At 40.6% G+C, this 20,799-nt stretch overlaps 1 protein-coding gene across 7 annotated transcripts in view; it reads left to right on the top strand.

Moving 5' to 3' along the window:
* Positions 1-20,480, top strand: part of IDE (insulin degrading enzyme) — a 108,763-nt gene extending 88,283 nt beyond the window's left edge. For 5 of the 7 annotated variants that reach the window (XM_060405006.1, XM_015103327.3, XM_060405005.1 and 2 more), the window contains exons 15-25: positions 101-245; positions 2,706-2,816; positions 3,739-3,859; positions 6,700-6,791; positions 7,755-7,866; positions 9,481-9,648; positions 10,701-10,973; positions 11,925-11,986; positions 16,698-16,770; positions 17,470-17,537; positions 18,194-20,480. In XM_060405006.1, coding sequence (XP_060260989.1) covers positions 101-245; positions 2,706-2,816; positions 3,739-3,859; positions 6,700-6,791; positions 7,755-7,866; positions 9,481-9,648; positions 10,701-10,973; positions 11,925-11,986; positions 16,698-16,770; positions 17,470-17,537; positions 18,194-18,289 — 1,321 coding nt within the window. In that variant the 3' untranslated portion in view covers positions 18,290-20,480. Of the gene's footprint in view, positions 1-100; positions 246-731; positions 877-2,705; positions 2,817-3,738; positions 3,860-6,699; positions 6,792-7,754; positions 7,867-9,480; positions 9,649-10,700; positions 10,974-11,924; positions 11,987-12,275; positions 14,077-16,697; positions 16,771-17,469; positions 17,538-18,193 lie in introns of those variants that run through there. The other 2 variants (XM_027960520.2, XM_042238500.1) reach the window with 2 other exon arrangements.
* Positions 20,481-20,799: the final 319 nt, after the last annotated feature.

The raw sequence follows: 20,799 nt of genomic DNA, 5'->3' as shown, positions 1-20,799 counted from the left end.
GTTATTTTAACCAGTGTTCAGTTCCTTGATCCATCTCGAAAGGCCGTATCACATTGGGAAGTAATAAATCAGCTATTTTACTGTCAACATTTTCTTCCAGCCCATTTGCTTATGTGGACCCCTTGCACTGTAACATGGCCTATTTGTACCTTGAGCTCCTCAAAGACTCACTCAACGAGTATGCATATGCAGCAGAGCTAGCAGGCTTGAGCTATGACCTCCAAAATACCATCTATGGGATGTATGTAAGTACCCACGTCTTAGAGCCTTCCACTCATCAACATTTTTTATATTGATTTGATGGAAGCATTTTTGATTGAGGGTATGAGTTTAATTTCTTTTAAAAAAATCTTTGTGGCTAATCATATTTTCTTATCATTTAATTTTTAAGTTAGCTCTTAAGTATTCAGCAATATACCATTCATATTATGCAAATTTTCCTTGATTTTTTTTTTTTAAACATCTTTCATCAGATCATCATATTTTTCTCCTCAAAACAAAATCGGACCCTGACTTAGGTTTAGATCTCACCCATTCTGTATCTGAAGTCTTGGTCTTTGACAGTAGGGAATGAAGTCTTCCTGCCACTGTAAGACAGAAGGCTGGCTTATGCTATTTCCCTAGAGATTCCGATCACGAGGCTGCATATTCATACTCTTCGGTCATGTTTCTTCATTACCATGCCACTGCTTGAGGTATCAAAGCATTTCTTTTGTTTTTCTTTTTGTTAGTCGCTACATTTATGCTGATCCTCTCCATTGCAACATGACATACCTGTTTATCAGGTTATTGAAGGATGATTTAAAAGAGTATACATATGCAGCACGCCTCTCAGGTTTGAGCTATGGCATTGCATCAGGAATGAATGCAATACTTGTAAGTAAAATGAAAACCAAAGAAAAGGCGTCACCCCGTTTAAGCATTATGTTGAGCTTGGGAAAACTATTAACTTCTGCATCTTAAACCAAGAAGATTGATGGTTTTTTCCTTGCACCTTTTTAATGATTGGAGAACTCAAGTTAGTATTAGTTCCACTAACAAACGATTTAGTCTAGTTTAGTGCATTTTGTGAACATGTATGTGTGCTACATGTATTTGCATGTTCTTCTGCTTGAAACATTTAACATGTTAATCCTGAAAGCATGTTGGTCTTCCCATGTATTTGAATATATTAGCATCTGTAAGTGAAAGATACCTGTAGTTGCTGTTGTGGTGCTCAGTTTTACTTATAAGCTTCTTTGTTGTTGGTTTTTTTCTGTTGACAGTAGTAGTAAGTTCCTGTGTTCAAACACATCTGACGTTTTTATTTAATTTATTTTGTAGCATTAACTGCTTTTAAATGTGTTTTAAAATACGGATTATTAAATGCATCACAAGAAATAACTAGATCCTTTCTGTTGAAATCATTTCTCTTAGGTTTCCAAACCTACACCTCACTTCCAAATTAACACTCTTCCTCTGGCACATTCATCTTCACTTTTCTTGAAAATGTATGTTTCCATAAAAACTAAAATGAGCGCATGTGCTGTGTGCTCTAACTCTATACAAAAGGTCTTGGATTTTTAAAATTTTATTTGCAGTGACTTTTTTTTCTTCACACAAGTAATTTTTCTGGTAGTTTCTGTTTAGTGTATAAGAATGTATGTAACTTAACCATTCTCAGAGACCCAGGAAATTTGGAGCCCAGTGAACAAAGTAAAACTCAAATAGGAAAGTAATCACCTATGGCTTATTTTTTACTGTTGACTTTTAGTAGCACATTACCATTCAGTTAATCATTTTAATTTGTGACAAAACGGGCTTCCTGCTGGTTGTCAGTCCGGTGCCCACAGTGCATGATGTGCTCTCCATGGTCAGTGACCGTCACTCTTGCTGAGGTTCTTGCCTATCAGTTTTCATCAGGTAGAGACTTCCAGAGGTATTCTAGTTGCAGCGTGTTCTCTACTGCTGTGGATGCCACCATGTGGCAATATAACAGTAGAAAATGGGCTTTCCCTACTTTTCAAAATGTTATGGTTTCAGGAACTATTAAATTGTCCTCAGGCAAGATCCAGGTGGTACATACAGAGTATCCTTACTTCACATCTGTTTTGCCACTGGCTTTTGGTACATCAGCAGAACTCATTAAACCAGCAAGTGGTATGACATATGGATCCTTATTGGGCAGCTCAGGACAGGAAAGTGGCAAAATGCCACATAGTACAAAATTGGGACTGCCCGATTTCTTAAAAGATGATTTTTAAAAATATTTAAATATAAACACTTTGGGTGCATATCTGATAGTTTGCTAGATAACATTCCCCTGTGATGTTTACCTTCTTAACACACCTATAAAAACCTTAAGCCTGCCTTTCCTTAGAAATTCTTTTAGAACATTAAACTTAAAATACTTTCTATAATTAATGTGATTTAATGAGAACTTGAATTTTGATGATATAGTGTGTGTTGCCATAGTTTGGCACCAGGTAAGTTTTCTTGTTATTGTTTAGGAAAAGCAAAAATATGCTTTTGGGTCTTAGTAAATAAAGATGGTTAATGTTATCTTCCTAAATGTTAAACTATATTTATGAGAAAGGAAATTCATTAAATTTGTTTTATTTTAATTTTGATACACCTGGTTTGGGGATTTCCTAAATGTTTAAAAGTCAAATTTAAGTTGTTTCATGGTATTTTTAGACTTTTAATATCCTGAACTCTTTCTGTAGCTCTCGGTGAAAGGTTACAATGACAAGCAGCCAATTTTGCTAAAGAAGATCATTGAGAAAATGGCTACCTTTGAGATTGATGAAAAAAGATTTGAAATTATCAAAGAGGCAGTAAGTTTTCTGAACTTATTTTTATTTTTTTAATTCATCAGGTAATATTGCCATGTTATGAACATTTTTGAGAAAGAGGTGAGGAGGAAGAGAAGCATTCATAACTCTGTATCAGTCATTTCATCCTGTCTTTGCTAAATCCTATATTTTTCGCAGAAAGAAAGCCTGGGAGAGTCTAGGGAACACCTGGCCCCCTTCTCTGTAGGGCAAGAGCTAGAACAGCACTTTCTTTCAGAAGGGAAATTGAGGTAGATCTGGTGGCTTTCAGGGACTCCTTGAAGATTTTAAGATTTCAGCCTCCACTGAAGAAGAAACTTGATTCTACAGGCTGGGACTTCAGCCTGACATGATAGCTTTGTCACATTAGGGCAGACTAGTTAGGCTTGATGTATCTTCCACTTAAATTCAACTCATGGCTGACCCAGTAGTGGATATATGGGATGTATAGCTGCTTTAAAAGCTAAACTATGACCTTCATTGTACACCCAGAGAAATTATCATCAATTTTCAAATGAAGATTCAGTAGTATATGTATATACACACACATAGCCATGTTTCTTGATTAGGCTTTGGGGATGACCTTGTAGTGAAGAAATAAAGGGTGCCAAGAGATGGAGGTCCTGAAAACTGGGGATAGCTTCTGAGGGATGAATGAGGTCCCACAGTGAAGGCTGTACATGTGGAGGAAGTACATGTCAGATGCTAGGGGTAAGGGAGCAGGCTAGACAAAGGAAAAGCATGCTCCTTAAGGATCAGAGGGGAATTTGTCTGATCACAAAACTTCAAAAAGGAGGAAGAAGCCAATATCCCACATCCCAGTAGCACATAATTTATGCAAATTGAAGTTTGATTATAGCTGCTCTTTGGAAATGATTTTAAAAGGATGGAATAAAATTAACAGACCCCTGTCTTCCTTCACTAGTATATGCGATCTCTTAACAATTTCCGAGCTGAACAGCCTCACCAGCACGCCATGTACTACCTTCGCTTGCTGATGACAGAAGTGGCCTGGACTAAAGATGAGTTAAAAGAAGCCTTGGATGGTGAGACTCTTTCTACTTATAGCTTGATGCTTTCTTCATTGTTTTCTAAAGTCATTTTGGTTTATCCTATTACCTACTGTTTATGCTTTCTAATAACATAGTTCCATTAAAGAAGCCAACTGTGTATACTTTCTTTTCTTTTTCTTTTTTTCAACAAAAACAGTGGTAGCCTTTGAAGTGACTTTTGTATTCAGGCAGTTTAACCACATTTGCTCTTTTCAAAATGGACCCACAACAGTTAGTTATTACTGTTCATAGATTTCTGCAAATGACAGTGTTTTGACCCAAGAATTTACCTTGTTAATATTGAAGTTTTCAGAAAAGGAAAAAAGGGCTGAGCTTAAAAGCCTTATCCCATAGAAAGAATACTTCAGCATCTGTAGATCTATTCAGTTTGGTTAAAAAATGGAAACTGTGTAAATTAACCTGAAGAGTCATCTTTTGTTGCTGTTTTCCTAAAATCTTAAATCTAATTTTCAGAGGTTTTGCCTGAAAGTCCTAGATTCCTCAAGGGTAGTGAATTATGCCTTCCGTTTGTTCTTTTTATTTAGTATTTATATTATGCCCTCAGTGTGTGTCTAATGAATGTCTGTTCAGTGGAATGAAATTACTTTCAGGGTTTTACTGGAAAGAATGTAGACTGATATCATCCTTTATTGTTGTTTTATCTTTTCCACTTCTCAGCATTGCACTACCAATTAATCTTCCTTCCTACATGCTCAGTAGTAAGAAAAAAGAATACTGTTGAATTTTTAATAATCTTTTATGACAAATCCTTACTTATTATGTATCACTGTGCCTTTGATGTCTTCAGTGACAAAAAGAGCAAAGTATTGAAGGTCATTATTTTATTGGTTGCCTCAGGCACAGGGTAGGCATATAGATTATAAAGTTCATTAACTAAAACAGCATTTACTGACTGCCTGCTCGGCACCAGGTACCAGACTGCAGGTGCTAGAGATTTAAAAATGATCAGTTTGGTGGGGTTTCTTGGATCAAGGCGCTCCAGTCTAGTGGCAAAGCATAAATGTAAGCAGGTTATTTTTGTAGAGGCACAGAGACTGAGTGCCGAGGGCGTCCAGCGAAAGGGCCTTCTAGGGCAGTGCAGTGGAGGGGAGCACATACGAACTTTGGAACTAGGCCAGGATGCAAATGCAGCTTTGCAGCTTACTAGCTTAATGACTTTGGACAAGAAATTTAAATTCTCTCAAGTCTAGTATCTTCACCTTTTTCCCCCTCTTGGCCACTGTGCAGCTTGTGGCCTGAGCAGGGATTGAACCTGGGCCCTTGGCAATGAGAGTATGCAACCCTAACTACTGAACTGCCAAGGAATTCCAGTTTTCTTACCTTTAAAATGGGAATAATTGCATATAATTTACAGTTTATAACGTCTATAAAATGCATACATACATAGTAAGCACTTGTTAATTCGCTTCCTATGTCTGTCTCTAAAGTTTAATCACTAGCGTTAGCATCCATTTAAGCATTAATTAGCATAGTGTCCTAACGGAAAAAGGACAGCTCTTCTTTACTGAAGTTCAGTCCAGTCCAGTCGCTCAGTCGTGTCCGACTCTTTGCGACTCCATGAACTGCAGCACACCAGGCCTCCCTGTCCATCGCCAGCTCCCGGAGTTTACCCAAACTCATGTCCATTGTGTCGGTGATGCCATCTAACACCAAATTTGTGGATAAAAGTTAAGTAAGGACAAGATATTTGTATAGTCTCAAAGTATTTCCTCCAAAATAAATATTTAAATTATAATGGGAAAAGTAGGCATTGGTAGGGTGGCTTCCCTGGTGGCTTCTCCTAGTTGCTTGAAAAGTAGACATTAGTTACTTAATTACAACCAAAAGACTTATAGGTTCAGGACTTATAGGACATACAGGACAGACATCTGGCACACAACATCATAATGAGGTGATCAGTGTTTTCATCATCTGTATTACAGCATGTCAGCATCACGTGCCCCCAATGTGAGAAAGACACATTACCTCCCGGGTGTTCTTCCCAGGAGTACATAAATCCAATTTAATAATTGAGTTATTAAAGCCCCAATAAAGGGCCTTCTGTAAAACGAGCAGTACTGCTCAAAAATCTTAAGGTTGTGAAAGACAAAGAGAGACCAAGGCACTGTTCAGGATGGGAGAAAACTAAGGACTCATGACAACTAAATGCAAGGTAGGATCGCGGATTAAATCCTCGAACAGAAAAGGGTTCAGTTCAGTCACTCAGTCGTGTCCGACTCTTTGCGACCCCATGAACCACAGCACACCAGGCCTCCCTGTCCATCATCAGCTCCCGGAGTTTACCCAAACTCATGACCATTGAGTCGGTGATGCCATCTAACCATCTCATCCTCTATCGTCCCCTTCTCCTCCTGCCCTCAATCTTTCCCAGCATCAGGATCTTTTCCAGTGAGTCAACTCTTCGCATCAGGTGTCCAGAGTACTGGAGTTTCAGCTTTAGCATCAGTCCTTCCAATGAACACCCAGGACTGATCTCCTTTAGGATGGACTGGTTGGATCTCCTTGCAGTCCAAGGGACTCTCAAGAGTGTTTTCCAACACCACCAGTTCAAAAGGGTTACTAGTGGAAAAACTGAAATCCAGATAAAGTAGATTTTTTAGTTGATAGTGGTGTCCCAGTGTTAACTTCTTAGATTTGATCAGCATCCTATGGTGTGAAAAGTGTTAACGTTAGAGGAAACCGGGTGAGGGGGATGTAGGGACTCCCTATGCTATCTTTGCAGCTCTTCTGTAAGTCTCAAGTCATCTCAGTGTTGTTTTTTTTTTTTAAAGACCTCGTAGATAGAGCTTACAATTTCTCACCCCTGTTTGCAGATGTCACCCTTCCTCGCCTTAAGGCCTTCATACCTCAGCTCCTGTCACGGCTGCATATTGAAGCCCTTCTCCATGGAAATATAACAAAGCAGGTGGGTGATTGAGGTGTTAGCAGTCTTTTATAGAGCATTGCAACAGAAGTTTTACCCTGTTTGTTTTAAGACTACTGACTAACCACCACAGTGTGGCTGTATCCACATTAGTGTTGACTCGGCCTTCTCTGCCCTCTGCAGGAAGGTAGGGGAGGGCATACGAAGAGTTGAATGGTCCTGGTTGACTGGACCACTTTCACGGCTGCCTTCTCTGTTGCTGTCTGCCCTGTGCGGTCCCTGGAGGAAATGGGAATAATGGTCCCTCCTCTAGAACAGCAGGACTGTATAGTGGATAAGAGCACATAGTGTGGAATCAGCCCGGATTCAAATCCTGACTCAGCCAGTTACAAGTTATGTAATCTTCTGAAAGTGTCTTAATCTCTCTATGCTCAGTTTCTTTATCAGTATATTGTGTACAAGGATTAAACTAAATAGTACATTCCAGGTGTTTCGCACATGGAAAGCTAAACGGAATTTAGAATTCCCGTGGTAGTCTGTCTCAAGAGCCCATACTCTCTGCCACCCCACTGTCTCCAGAACAATATGCCAAGGTCAGGTGCCGTTAGGTGGCTGAGAAAGGATTCTTCCCTGTGTCAGTTTTATTCAGAATAAAGCCTCATGCTTACCTCTTTTTTACTCTGCTGTAACCCCAAATATCTGTGGTGAGGGCCATTCCCTTGACACCAACTTCCCATCAGCGATACGGCTCCAACATCGAGATTGGTGCCGATGATTTTTCGGGTCTCTCTTTCTCCTCACTACCACCTTACTGACTCTGTTGCATATCAGCAAGTTCAGTTTTTATCTATTTGAGCAGGATCAAATGTACTTAAGGTTTTAAAAACCCACTTTGATAAAGCCGGTTAGTTTATTTCACACATACGTTGTTTTCCTATTGCATGGGCAGCTGTCTAATCAGGATACATTTGTGATTTTGTAATGTGCCATGACCTGCCTTTCTAGGCTGCGTTAGGAATCATGCAGATGGTTGAAGACACCCTTATTGAACACGCTCATACGAAACCACTTCTTCCAAGTCAGCTCGTTCGGTACAGAGAAGTTCAGCTTCCGGACAGTAAGTGGAAATGTTCTGTCTTTGGGAATGGACTGCTTTGACATAATATTGTGTGTGATTACAGGTGGGCTGAAGTCACTTGGATGATAAAATATAATTTTATGGTAAAGATCTGCTGGGATTCTCTACTAATTTATAACTAAAGATAGATAATTCTGCAAGAAAATTATCTATCGGAGGGCCAAAGAGGTGAAATTGAATGATACTGGAAGTGTCTGGTAATTGAGCATAGAGGAGTGAAGAAGTGGAAAAAAAAATCACAAAACTAGAGAAGTATTGACTGGGAAGCATGTAGTAAAATTTATTTATAAAAAATGGAAATTAGAATTAGGAGCCCATAGGAATTGACATAAAGAATTGACAATAATATATGGGAGTTTTCAGTGTTGGGTTACTTTTGCATTAACAGTGGTTTCTTTTGGTATAGAACTCATTAAGCATTATTTTCAATGTTGTTCAGAATTGTATAGTGGAAAGTATGTTAGACCAGTGATGAGAAGCATTGGTTTTTTCCTTAAACTTTTTTCTAAAAGTAATTGCTTCCTCTTCTGACCTCCCGGCACAAGTTTTCTGAACCTTCCTTCTTCAAGCTACTCAGCACTTCTCTCACACTGGCATTGAAGTGCATCTCCGCCTCCCTTGGTAGGCTGTGCATTTCCTAAGGGCTGGGGTCTGTGTCTAGCTCGCTTGAGTCACTACTAAAGCATTACCTCAGGATCTCTTTGTTGAATGCTCCAAGACACCTTGAGCACAGTGCTACTATTTTGCATAGCCAGTCATCACAGACCAGGTTATGGCTCATTTTGAACTTAAGCTTCTTCCTCAGTCACTACAGCATGGCAGAGAGGAAGAATCAGGAACTGCCATTCAGAAACCATTGAACGTGGTAATCAGGCAATTACTAAACACTGTATTTGCTTAGTCACATTTACTGCTCATGAGATAGTTATCAGATCGTAAAGCATGGCTGTCTGTTTATAACTTTGATGAAGGACTTGATCAGCATATCTCAGCTCTCCATCATCCAACTGTATGTCCTTGGATAAGTTTCTCACTTCTCAGGGTCTCAGTTTCTTTATCCCTAAAGTGAGATGTCAGACTGGGGCATCTCTACACGTTGTACATATATGTATAAATTTGTGAGTTGACCTTCAGCATGGGTGTTGGTAAACAATATTGAATGCTAAGTAGATAATGGCACAACTAGTGGTTTAAAAAATTGTTTTGCATGGTTCTAAAACATAGGTTGTATTTCTATTGAGTGTCTTATAGATACTAGCTAGTTCTAATTTAGTGTGTTCTCTGCATTGTAGATTTCATTAACTATGATCTCAATTAGCATTAAAATTTACTTAGTCATAAAGTGGGTCTTTTACAAGTGTTTTGCCCTTTAAAGTCATTGAATGTTTATGAGGGCCTCCCAAGTACAGATCACTGTATTAGGATTCCCTTGGGTAAGTTGAGTTTCACATTCTTAATGAATTAATTGCAGTTTGGAACTGCCAAAAGACACCAACCAAACTGAACAATTTCATACAGACAAACAAAACAGTAAGTTTGTTTAAACCCTAAAGAAGTTTTTGAACATGTCACTCTCTTATTGAAACTTCCTAGGAGGATGGTTTGTGTATCAGCAGAGGAATGAAGTCCACAATAACTGTGGCATTGAGATATACTACCAAACCGACATGCAGAGCACCTCAGAGAACATGTTTCTGGAGCTCTTCTGTCAGATCATCTCCGAGCCTTGCTTCAACACCCTGCGCACCAAGGAGCAACTGGGTGAGTGGGCAGCGGGGTACAGCAGGACACCTCACTCCTTGAGGAACAGCTGTTATCCTCAGGAACATCCGCCACATGTGCAGCCCCCCGTCATGATGCCTGTGGGGACTCCACTTCTAGAAGATGAGCAGTTACTGTCTCCCGGACAGCAGAGCAGTTCTTAAGGAGATGACGTGTGTTTACCTCACATACGTGTCTGTATAAAGATCATTTTGGGTGGGGGAGAAGGGTGCGAAGGGCAGGCTGTTGCGGGTGACAAGGTGGGAAGCAAGCCATCCAGAGAAGCTTAGATTTACTGAATTTTGGGTTCCTTAAACTACCACCATGATAGATGCTGGACTGCAAAAATGGGTAAATTTTGGATGGTCTTTCCCTTCATGAAACTCAGTCTCATCAGGAAGGCAGACCTGTAAGGAATAATCGTAGTACAGTGTGGCAGATGCTGCTAAGAGTGTTCACACTCTAAAGGCGATGCTCAAGGTAGTGAGGTGTGGTTCAGGGCAGAGCGGAGGAGTCAAGCCCCAGGTGCGTTTAGGAAAGATACAGATGGGAGGTAGCAGAGGAGCTCACAATGGGAAATGACCTTCAGTTACTTGGTCTCTAAAGATTTGCAGCCTGAGTGAAGTCAATCCAGGGGTAGGTTATCTAACAAGAAATGCAATAGTGAAGGCAAGTTCACATAAGGAACTTGGATGTGAAAGGACACCAAGCTAGGTCAATGGTTAGGGGATGAAATGAGTCCAGCATTTCATAGGGGTGAGAATAACTTTAACATGGATTGAAGGGGATTAACTGACAGACAGTGAGGCGCTTGGGAATGTTGACTAATGAATAGGGGTTTGTGACCTCCAGCCCTCCAACTGTTCTTCAGAGAGCTTGTCTGCCCTGTCCTTAGGCACCGAAGATATTTTCATTGCTGATTTCTTCAGAGGTGATTGATATAAAGCCCTAAAGTAGATTGTATTTGCTCTGACGGGATAATTTTTGAAAGATTAAAAGTAACCCATGTCTGAGATGCTGTGGTCCCGACTGGCTGGTGTTTTGTGTTTCAGGCTACATCGTCTTCAGCGGGCCACGCCGAGCCAATGGCATACAGGGCTTGCGGTTTATCATCCAGTCAGAAAAGCCACCTCACTACCTAGAAAGCAGAGTGGAAGCTTTCTTAATTACCATGGAAAAGTCCATAGAGGACATGACAGAAGAGGCCTTCCAAAAACACATCCAAGCATTAGCAATCCGTCGACTAGACAAACCAAAGAAGCTATCTGCAGAGTGTGCTAAGTACTGGGGGGAGATCATCTCCCAGCAGTACAATTTTGACAGAGGTAAGGCATGATCAGGGCCCCCACATGGCATGGAAGTGAAACATTTGAGGGTGTTGATGCCATTCTGCAAAATGGTGTTCATTTCATAGGTGATGTTTCAGGACAGTTTGGGATGAGGTGGTAGTACTTCTAAAGGACTTATATTTAATGTAACAATAGTTTCCTATTAGGAACTTTTTTTTTCTCTCTCTCTTTCTAAAACTAGAGCTGAATCTATCTATATCTCATCACAGTGCACTAATAGTAAATCTGATTTCACTTTACTCAGTATGCCTCTGAGACTGAGCAGATATGTAGGCATCTATTTCTCATAGCTCTAAACAGAAAATGTGCAGGTTGAACTCTCTTGAGACAAGTGCTGTCCTAGAGGCATCAGGGTTCAAACATCTGCCTTTAAGGATCTCCCCAGATTTGTCAGAGCTGTACTCCCCAAAGTCTCCTGCTTCTCAGGGTCCTTTACCTTAGAGCAGAGATTAACTTCAGCTACACTCGAAGTCAGAAGGGTTGGGTCGTGCTCTCATTCTGACAGAGACAAGCCAAAGTTCGGCCAGGTTGCCTTTTTGGGGCCTCCGTTTCCTTACCTATAATTTTTCTAGCAGTTGGATTCATTGTTAATAATAGTAATTACCAATTACTGAGCATTTGCCCTGTACCCTGGTATTATGTGATTGTCAGTTAGGTGGTTTTTATACCCAATTTCCAGATGAAGAAACTGAGGCTCAGAAAACCTGAAGTGACTAGACCAGGAACCAGCAGCTCACCCATAGAGAGCCAGTGTATCCTCTTACTTTTTACTTGAAATTTTTTCCCTTACTACTTGCAGGAGCAATTGATCACTCAAAAAGATGGATATTTAAGAGTGTTGGAGTGAAGAATATTGTCATTTAGTGTAGTATTCTGGGCTGCTTAAAATGGAAATATTAATAAATTCTTGTTTGATTTCTTTTTCAGATAATATAGAAGTTGCCTATTTGAAGACACTTACCAAGGAAGATATTATCAAATTCTATAAGGTAAATTCACTTTACATATTTAGACTTTGACCAGTAAGAAAATGTTACATGCTTTGTGTTGCGTGTTGCCACTTTGAACCCATTCAGGCAGGACTTATGAAGGCATTTTTATGGATTTAAGTATTTTCGAGACTTACTACTGTTAGGAAAAAGAGACAGTCCTATTGAACTCAGTACTGTTGTCCTCTCCATCTGAACCGAGGACTGTGGTGGCCCTTCCCAGCTTCCAGACCCACCTACTTAGGTTACCCTCTTGTTTTTTCTCTCTGTTCCCCACGCCAACCCACAGAGAGCATTGAGGAGCTTATCACGGGAAGAAAGAACAAGGAAAGCAAATAGAACTTGAGAATCAGAGTCTTTTCCAGTCTCTGCCAACTATAAATCTTCTCCACTGATTTGGGTGTCACTGAGGAGCCTGGTGGGCTGCATTCCATGTGGTCACAAAGAGTCGGGGACAACTGAAGCAACTGAGTATGCACGCATGGCTCCTTTTAGAAACAAATGGCCACTCCCCTTTTTTTCCCAAGGCACTTCGCTGCTTTTTATTTTTTTGAAATTTAATTCACATGCCACACAGTCATTTATGTAAAATGTGTAATTCAGTGGTTTTTAATATATTCATAGTCACTCATTAGTCACAAGGTATAACCATAATCACCTAACAATTTTGAAACATTTTCTCACCCCAAAAAGAAACCCCAAAGCCTTTAGCAATCACCTCTCTCCTCTTCTTTCCTTCTGTTGGTTTCAGGTATACAGTAAAGTGATTCAGTTATTCTTTTTCATATTCTTTTCCATTACAGGTTAACTGCTATAGAGTAGGATCTTAATTGTTTGTCTAGTAATTTATATCTGCTAATTCCACACTAGAGATCTTGTAAGTTTTAAGTGCCTAATAAAGTTTATCAGGAGAAAAGAGAGGTACTGCCATTAAAGTTAACCCAGTGCTGCTCTAAGAGGTTCATACTGTCTAAATTTTCCCCACCGTAACAGAATTTATAGAAGAGTAGCATAAATTTTAAATGGGCATAGAATGTGTGTAATAACCATGCTAAGTGCAGAGATTAAAAATTTTTGTAGCAATTGAGCTGTACCTAAAGGGTTACATATATTGTTTGTAATATACTGGGGCATCTAATTTGTGCAAAATACTTTTATGTCTATTTTTTAGGGCAAGGAACAAAATTCTACTCTGTAATTACCATAGTGCCTTAGAATTATACCTTAGCTGGTGTCCTGAGCCACATCTCCTGGTTCATACCTGATTTGTTAGACAAACGGTTTTCATCAGGAGTTCAGTCCTGCCTTGTGCTGTCATCTCTGGAAGGGATAGTATCTGCTTTTCAAGGTCATTTTTCAGGGGTATCTCTTAGCTGTCAATACAGGAGTCGTATTTGTAGTTCTTATTAGAGTGACTTTGTGAAATTAATTGTGCAGTGAAGGCTAATCATTTCTAATCCCCTGCTGTTGGTGCTGTGTGGGAGAGTGGGGAAAAGCAAACGACTCCTGAGTCGGAAGTGCCGATAGTTCCGTAGAGGAAAGGGTGACTTTGCACCGTCTACCAGTTATTATACCTATTCTCCCCCCCAGAGCCTGTGCAAAAGACAAGGCTCCTGGTCTCTGTATGTGCAAACAGATACTCATACAGTTAGTAACACCTTAGCAAGAAGAAAGAAAGTTGCAATTTTAGGTTCAAAATTTGACAGTAAATGACTGTTTACTGTTTTCCTAACAGTATTTTGAATGTACCTTTCTCAGCAATGGGATCTGAGCCATTTCTGACTGTGGAGATGGCTGACTGATCAAGTTACCATCATCTTTAGCTCCCTTGCATTGTGTAGAGCAAAACGACTCTCATCTAAACAACTCTTGCTCTTTTGCAGTGATAGTCTTTTAAAAGACATGTATTTTGACAAGAGGGAGGCTAGGCCTATGAACGAATATTGCATATCTGGAAAACCTGTGTACCTTCCACTCAGTTTCGCTGTGAACCCAAACTGCTTTAAAAAATAAAATCTATTAAAATATCTGTATATGTGTATGTATGTAGTAAAAACACATATTTTAAAAATAAAAACTATATAAAATAAGATTCTGTTCTGATATATTGGGTTGGCCAAAAAATTTGTATGGCTTTTCCCATAACATCTTATGCTTTTCGTCCAACTCAGTATAACCGCAAGTAGTCTTTGTGTCTGTGAAGAGAGAAGTGCGGTAGGACTGTGAGGGACAGAGTTGGGTGTGGGAGCAGGGCTCCAGGACACGTGTCGGCTGCCAGGCAGAAAGCCATCCCGAGCTCTGCTCAGAACGGCAGGGCTTAGCTCCATCACCAGCTAGCTAGTTTTGTGACCCTGGCCAAATTCTATAAGCTTCCTTATTTATGAAATAGAGATTAATTGGAGTATTCATTGAAGTGAGGTATGTAAAGTGATTGGCACTTAGCAGCATTTATTAAATAGTCTCTATTGTTGTTATCACTTTATTAGTAATACTCAGCTTTAGGGGTTTTAAATAGTTTAATCAAAATGCTTCAAATAAGAGTATGTTTTCCTCCTTGATGTTATAAAGTAGCTATTGTGATTGATTTACTATTTAAGACAGTTACACTTTGTGAGGTTGGTTACTTGTTCTCATTTTGCCTGTAAAAGAGGATGCTCATGTTCAGCACTTTTTGGTTTCTAAGACTTTTATTTTAAGATGTTTATTAGTTACGTGTGTTCAAAAAGCATGATAACTAATATACTGTGATGTTTCCAGAAGAAATGAAGATTTGTCTTTGCTTCCACAAATTCTATTATTTGAAATTACAAGTGGTACCTGATTGTTGAATTTGTGAAAATAACGGTTATAAGATGACTTTCTTGTCTTAAAAAGTGAGAGTATTTATTACCAAGCTTATGCTAAGTCCCGAACAGGGTTTCCCTAATACACTTGTGTTCTGTAAGACACTAATGGGGTGCCTAGAAAAAGGAGTTTTGTGACCATGGAAGTTTGAGAATGACTCTTCTTTATTCTCATTCTTAGGGAATCACAGAGCATGTTAGGTTTTAAAAAATTCCAAGAGGGACTTCCCCGGTGGTCCAGTGGCTAAGATTCTGCACTTCCACTGCAGGGGCATGGGTTCAGTCCCTAGTTGGGGAACTTAAGATCCTGTATACCGTGCAATGCAGAAAAAAAAAAGTTCTAGGAACCCCACAGTAAAGATTTATTTAGCCCAATATTTGTTTAGTTTTGATTAACAAAATATTTCCTAAACTGATTTCACTATGGACACTTTTTGTTGTTTTTCAGAATACCTGTAAATATCTCTTGGGGCTCTAGTGTTCCTTAGAGTAGAGTTTGCAAGAAAATGCAATTGGTTGGTTTTTAGAAAAATGCGGATTGTCCAAAGTTGGTTAGGAAATTGAACAGTCTGAAACTGAGGAGGATGTTCTTAACCGACATAGGTTAAGAGGGCAATGAGGGTTTGGGTGAAAAGAGATCAAGACTACATCTTTGGGGTGGGGTGGGGTAGGAGTTGGGGGGAGGCTCGGGGGGGAGGGGACATATGTATATACACCTGTGGCTGATTCATGTTGATGTATGGCAGAAACCAACATGATATTTTAAAGCAATTTTCCTCCAATTAAATAAATTTAAATTAAAACAAAGAAAGACTACATCTTTGGAAGCAAACTTGACTCCAGTAAGTAAGATGCTCTCAGATGAGATAAACCTGGGCTGAGCTCCTAAAAGAGGCTGTTCTGCCAGCTCTGCTATGCAGCTTCAGCAAGGCTTCCATTTCAGCTGCACAGGACCAGGCTTACAGTAACTGTTCCGTAAATAACTGTGAGTCAGTCTGACTTTGCTGCTAGTCTCTTCCTCTAAGGATACAAAACATTACTTCTGGCTGAGGCATCAGGGGAAGCTTCATCACAACTGGAGTCCCCCTTTTGGAAAAGACATAAATATGGCCCTGTCATTAAGGGAAGAGTGAGGAGACACTTCCCCACAGGATCCTCCTGCCAGTGTGCCGCTCCTGGCATTTTTGGTAATGACTAAGGGGAGTCCCTCCAGGCAGTGTGGTGGAATTGAGAGAACACGCATACATGCCTCACTTCTGGCCCCGTCCCCTTATGAGTTGTGTGGCTCAGCAAGTTGTTACGTGTCTCTGTGTCTTAGAGTCTGAGTCTCTAGAATTGGAATCATGGTGATGCTTAGCTTAAGAAAACCAAGTGGTCTAACACAGGGAAGAGGCTGATACAAGGCGACAGTCAAGAGATGTCAGTTCTCTTCTCTTCTGGTAGGGGAGGAGCCGCAGCAGTGCCCTGGTGCAGAACCTGGGGAGGTTCCTGCGGAGCAGGCATTGTGGTCGTCCCTTAACTGAGCTCAGGCCATTGTCTCCGCACACACTTCAGATCACTGGATGCAGCCCTGGTCACACCCTGATGAGTACTAGGCTGGGTTTTTAATCCCAGTCCAGGTGCTTATTGGCCACAGGAGCAGGCGCACTCCAGTTTTCTCAATGTACGATGGGGTTAAGAGTAATTCCTGCCTGCCCTCCTGATGTTTGTAGAGTTTGCAGGAAATGCTGTAAGGGAGGGGAAAGAAAGGGACGCAGCTTTTCTGTTTCTGACTGTGTGCAAGATAACTCTTTATGGTCGTAAGACAGCACCTCATTTTACGTTCCCTGGTGGGGCAAAAGGGTGACCTTGCTCTTCTTTCCACCCAGGAAATGTTGGCGGTGGATGCCCCGAGGAGACATAAGGTATCCGTTCATGTTCTTGCCAGAGAAATGGATTCTTGTAAGTACTGAGAATTGACTTTTTAAAAGGGTGTCTTTAGGCACATGATAGCTATCCCATGCCGTAGCCACATCCCTTAGAGAGCACCAGGAAGTAAAGGGGTGCAGAAGGGGAGCTACCTGGAGACAGGGTCTGCTCTGTCAAGGCAAGAATTAGGGGAAAAGGGAAACAAAGCCGTGCAGGGGCGCGCCGGCACCAGACGGCACAGTGCCGAGCTGGCCGCAGCTCTGTCAGAGAGCACGCCAGCGCTGGCAGGACGTCTCCGAGGGGGCGATATAGGGCCACGGCACGTGGGGAGGGAGGTGAGCAGTCTGTCTGCTCAGTTCTTCCCATCTCCTGTCTCTGACTGGCTTGGCTGATGACTCCCCTGACTTTCTTTGTGGTTTTACTGGGTCCTTCTGGGTGGCCAGAGCCTCAGGGACCAGTGAGGTCAGAGCTGGGCAGTAAAGCAGCTCCAGCCAAGGCTCTTCAAGCACAGTGAGGTCCTGAACCATCACTGGGGACCTTCTGGACAAGAGGCAGGACAAGCTGTCAGGCCTTGGGAGCAGACAGCCTGAAAGGATCTGAGAGGCACATGAACTGGGCCTGAGGCAGTTTTTTAGTGAGCTGAGTCTGGTTTGGTTTTGTTTGTTTGCTCTTGTGTACAAATAGCAGTGAGTGCAAAGCATTAAACCTTTCTTTTTTTTTTTTTTTAAACAGGTCCTGTGGTTGGAGAGTTCCCATGTCAAAATGACATAAATTTGTCACAAGCACCAGCCTTGCCACAAGTAAGAAACATAAGTGTCGTGTTAGCTTGCACTGTTAGAGGACTTCCTACCTAAGAGGAGCTTGTTCGCCAGGACACATAAGACCAGAGGTTTCGGGGCACCAGGTATCGGGGCACGTGCTTCAGGCACCCTCAAAGGCCAGGCTGCCGTCCCTTCACTCTCCATCGGGGAGGACCGGTGGCTTTGCCCTTGTCGGCCTCCTCTACTAGCTTGAACAGTTGTGTTACTCTGCAGTGAGTCGTCTCCAGCCACGTTTGTCCCCGCGTTTTCCTTGGTGCTTGTGCATTTTAATCATTTTGACCAGTTGGCATTTACTTGAAGGAGGAGGAAGCTGGTAGTATAAGCAGGCCCTCGCCAGGTGGGCACACTGGCCTCTGCCACTCCACCCAGGCCACAGTCCTGAGCCCTTGATGTGCCCGACCTTGAGCACCTAGGGGAAGCCAGAGGTCTTCCCTCTGACCCAGAGACTCACTGGGAACTCTCACCATAGGTCTGTATAGACCCTCTGACCCTACTGATCCAGGAAGAGAGTCAGCAGGTATAATATGTCATACATGGTGCAGAAACTAGTGTGTATATGCAAAAATAAAGTTTATATCCTGTTCAGTCTGCTTAAATACACTAAGGGAAAACTGTTTGTTGTTTTCTTTTTGCAGCCTGAAGTGATTCAGAACATGACTGAGTTTAAGCGTGGTTTGCCGCTGTTCCCCCTTGTGAAACCGCATATTAACTTCATGGCTGCAAAACTCTGAAGATTCCCCATGAGCGGGAAAGTGCAAGTGGATGCATTCCTGAGTCTTCCAAGGGCTAGGAAAACCATCTTGGCCACTTTAATAGTTTCTTGTTCACTATTAGAGAGACACAGAGGAAAAAAAGAAAAAAAAAAAACTTGTCAAATGTCATTATGTAGAAATATTAAAAATCCAGAGTAATTAAATTACAAAATCTTATAGATGTAGAATATTTTTAAAATACATGCCTCTTAAATATTTTAAAAGTTTTCATTACTAAGAGAAATGTCCCTTATATAACAATACTTAAAATGATGAATGATATTCCTATAGAATCTTCCTTCCTTATTCTGTAAGATAGTCACTTGTCAGAGAAAAATATGTTAGCTTTTTTCTAAAAGCCTCCTAGGTTGACAGAAAAGACTTCAAAACATATAGAGAGATAATACATTTTTAAAAATTGATTCTCAATTTTGCTTTCTACTTAATAGTTTCATGTAAATAATGGAGAACGTTACATTTGGCAGATAATGAACAAAGCAATGTAATTTTCTTTTATTAGTGAAATTGCTGATTAAGGCATGGTTTTAATCTTTTTATAAAATTTGAACATGTTTTTTATTCAAACTAGTAAAATGCTGGAAAACTCTAGAACACCCTACTTATTTACAGTGCTAGAAATAGACTTACCTGACATCAATTTTGTCCCAAACTGAATTTCTCAGGATTACTGTGATTTGTTTCTTTCTGATTGAATTATATTGACATTCTTATTCATAGTTGGTTTGCAGTGTTCCATCAGTGTCAACTTTTTTCCCATCAACACGTTGCTGTATTTATTTAACAAAGACAGATAGGGTCAACTTCAGATCCCACTGAGTGTGTGACATGCTTTTCCAACATCAGCTATTCTAAATGTCTGTAACTTTTTACTATGGCAAAATCGCAGTCAGTATTCCAACCAAAATATTTGTCCCATTGTGAATATAAAAGGCCACATGTACAAAGACACCTTTTGAGGGGTACAAAAAGGAAAGCCTTGGATTCTTAAATAGTGTGATCTCCATAGAGACACTAATCCCCGTTTTGCTCCCAGTCTAATATTGCCTTAAGTGTTAAGTTGTTTTTTGAATATATAAATACAAACACACAGATGATGACTGGCGTGAGCTTTTAAAAAATATTTTTTCTTCATGAGATACAATTATAGATGAAATTGTTACTGTATATTTAACAGCCATTTTGAAATATTTACTGTTATTAAAACTTAAAGAGAAATTGCAAACACACAGGCACTAGCAAGAGTAAGTGGTCCTGTTGTTGACTAACTCAGGCGAAGTAAAGAATAGTATTTTCCAGGGACATTTTACCTCCATGAGAGTCGATTTGCCAGGACTTCTTTCTGTAGAGTCACGTCTCTTTCACAGCTTACGTTTCTCATTTGCCATTTTTCCAAATAATCTGAATTTGGGGCAAGAATGATAATCACAACCGTGGAGGCTGCTTTTGAAAGCGGGGCTCCATTTCTACTGTCAGATAAATGTGGTGCTGTAACTGTCTTTTTATCCCTACCTTCAAGAGCTTCCTTATACGAAGCTTGTCTTTGTCCATCAGAAGGTGCGTGAGTCACCGTCACTCCCTTCTGGTTTTATGCATTTGTAGACTATGCAGCTTTTCATCAAACTGCAAATATATATGAGAGGGATCAAAAATGAGTCCTGAGTGTATAAATCTACCACTGGAAGAGTAAATGACCCACCTAAACCTTTTCTGTGGAAAATTATGTGCTATTGGGTAGCTTGGCTCTTTACAAAAGTGGGGGGTGAAATTTGAGTGTCATTTTTATGGGAAAGTCACGTGAAGAGCTCTGGAAGGCATCCCAGGTAGTATCCAGGAAAGTGTGGCTGCTGGTGAGTGTGCTCCAGTCTTGTCTGCTGTCCACGTACGACCTCCAGCCACTGTTGGCTCACTCAGGCTGACTTACACCTTCAGCTAAATAGGTCCAAATTGTAGTCCATGAGCAATAACAGACTGCCTGGACACTACTCTTTCCTCAGTGTAAAGGAGGTTTGTGAAACACATTCAGGTGTCATTACCCGTGACTTTTTAAAACGTCTTTTTCACGAGTTGATGTGCAGGGAGAGCATGTGACGCAGCCAGTAGGGGCGGAGGGCTAGGGTGACCCTGTTTACAATAAATTGCCTGGTTTTCACCTCTGGAGTTCGCATTTGTATTATTTTTACAGTTTTCGGTGGCCGATCCTCAACCTGCCTCTCAACATCCCAATTTGACAATGTTTCTTGTTTTTTCATTGTTCCTAATGCAAAAAGCAGTGGGTTGGTTGTTTTTTTTGTTTGTTTTTGTTTTTTTTTTTAAGTGAATCTAGGTAACAGTGATTTACTGATACCTCTTGAGTCAATTTCACAATCTTAAGAGCAGATCACTCTGGTAAAATAGAAATATTGATGTTAGAGGCTGAACTCCTTGCTGTGAGTGTTGTCATTGACCCCAGATCCAGAAAGATTTGTCCT

Source organism: Ovis aries, chromosome 22, assembly GCF_016772045.2.
Source record: "Ovis aries strain OAR_USU_Benz2616 breed Rambouillet chromosome 22, ARS-UI_Ramb_v3.0, whole genome shotgun sequence".
In the NCBI taxonomy this organism is placed as follows: domain Eukaryota; kingdom Metazoa; phylum Chordata; class Mammalia; order Artiodactyla; family Bovidae; genus Ovis; species Ovis aries.
This window is presented reverse-complemented; position numbering and strand designations above follow the sequence as displayed.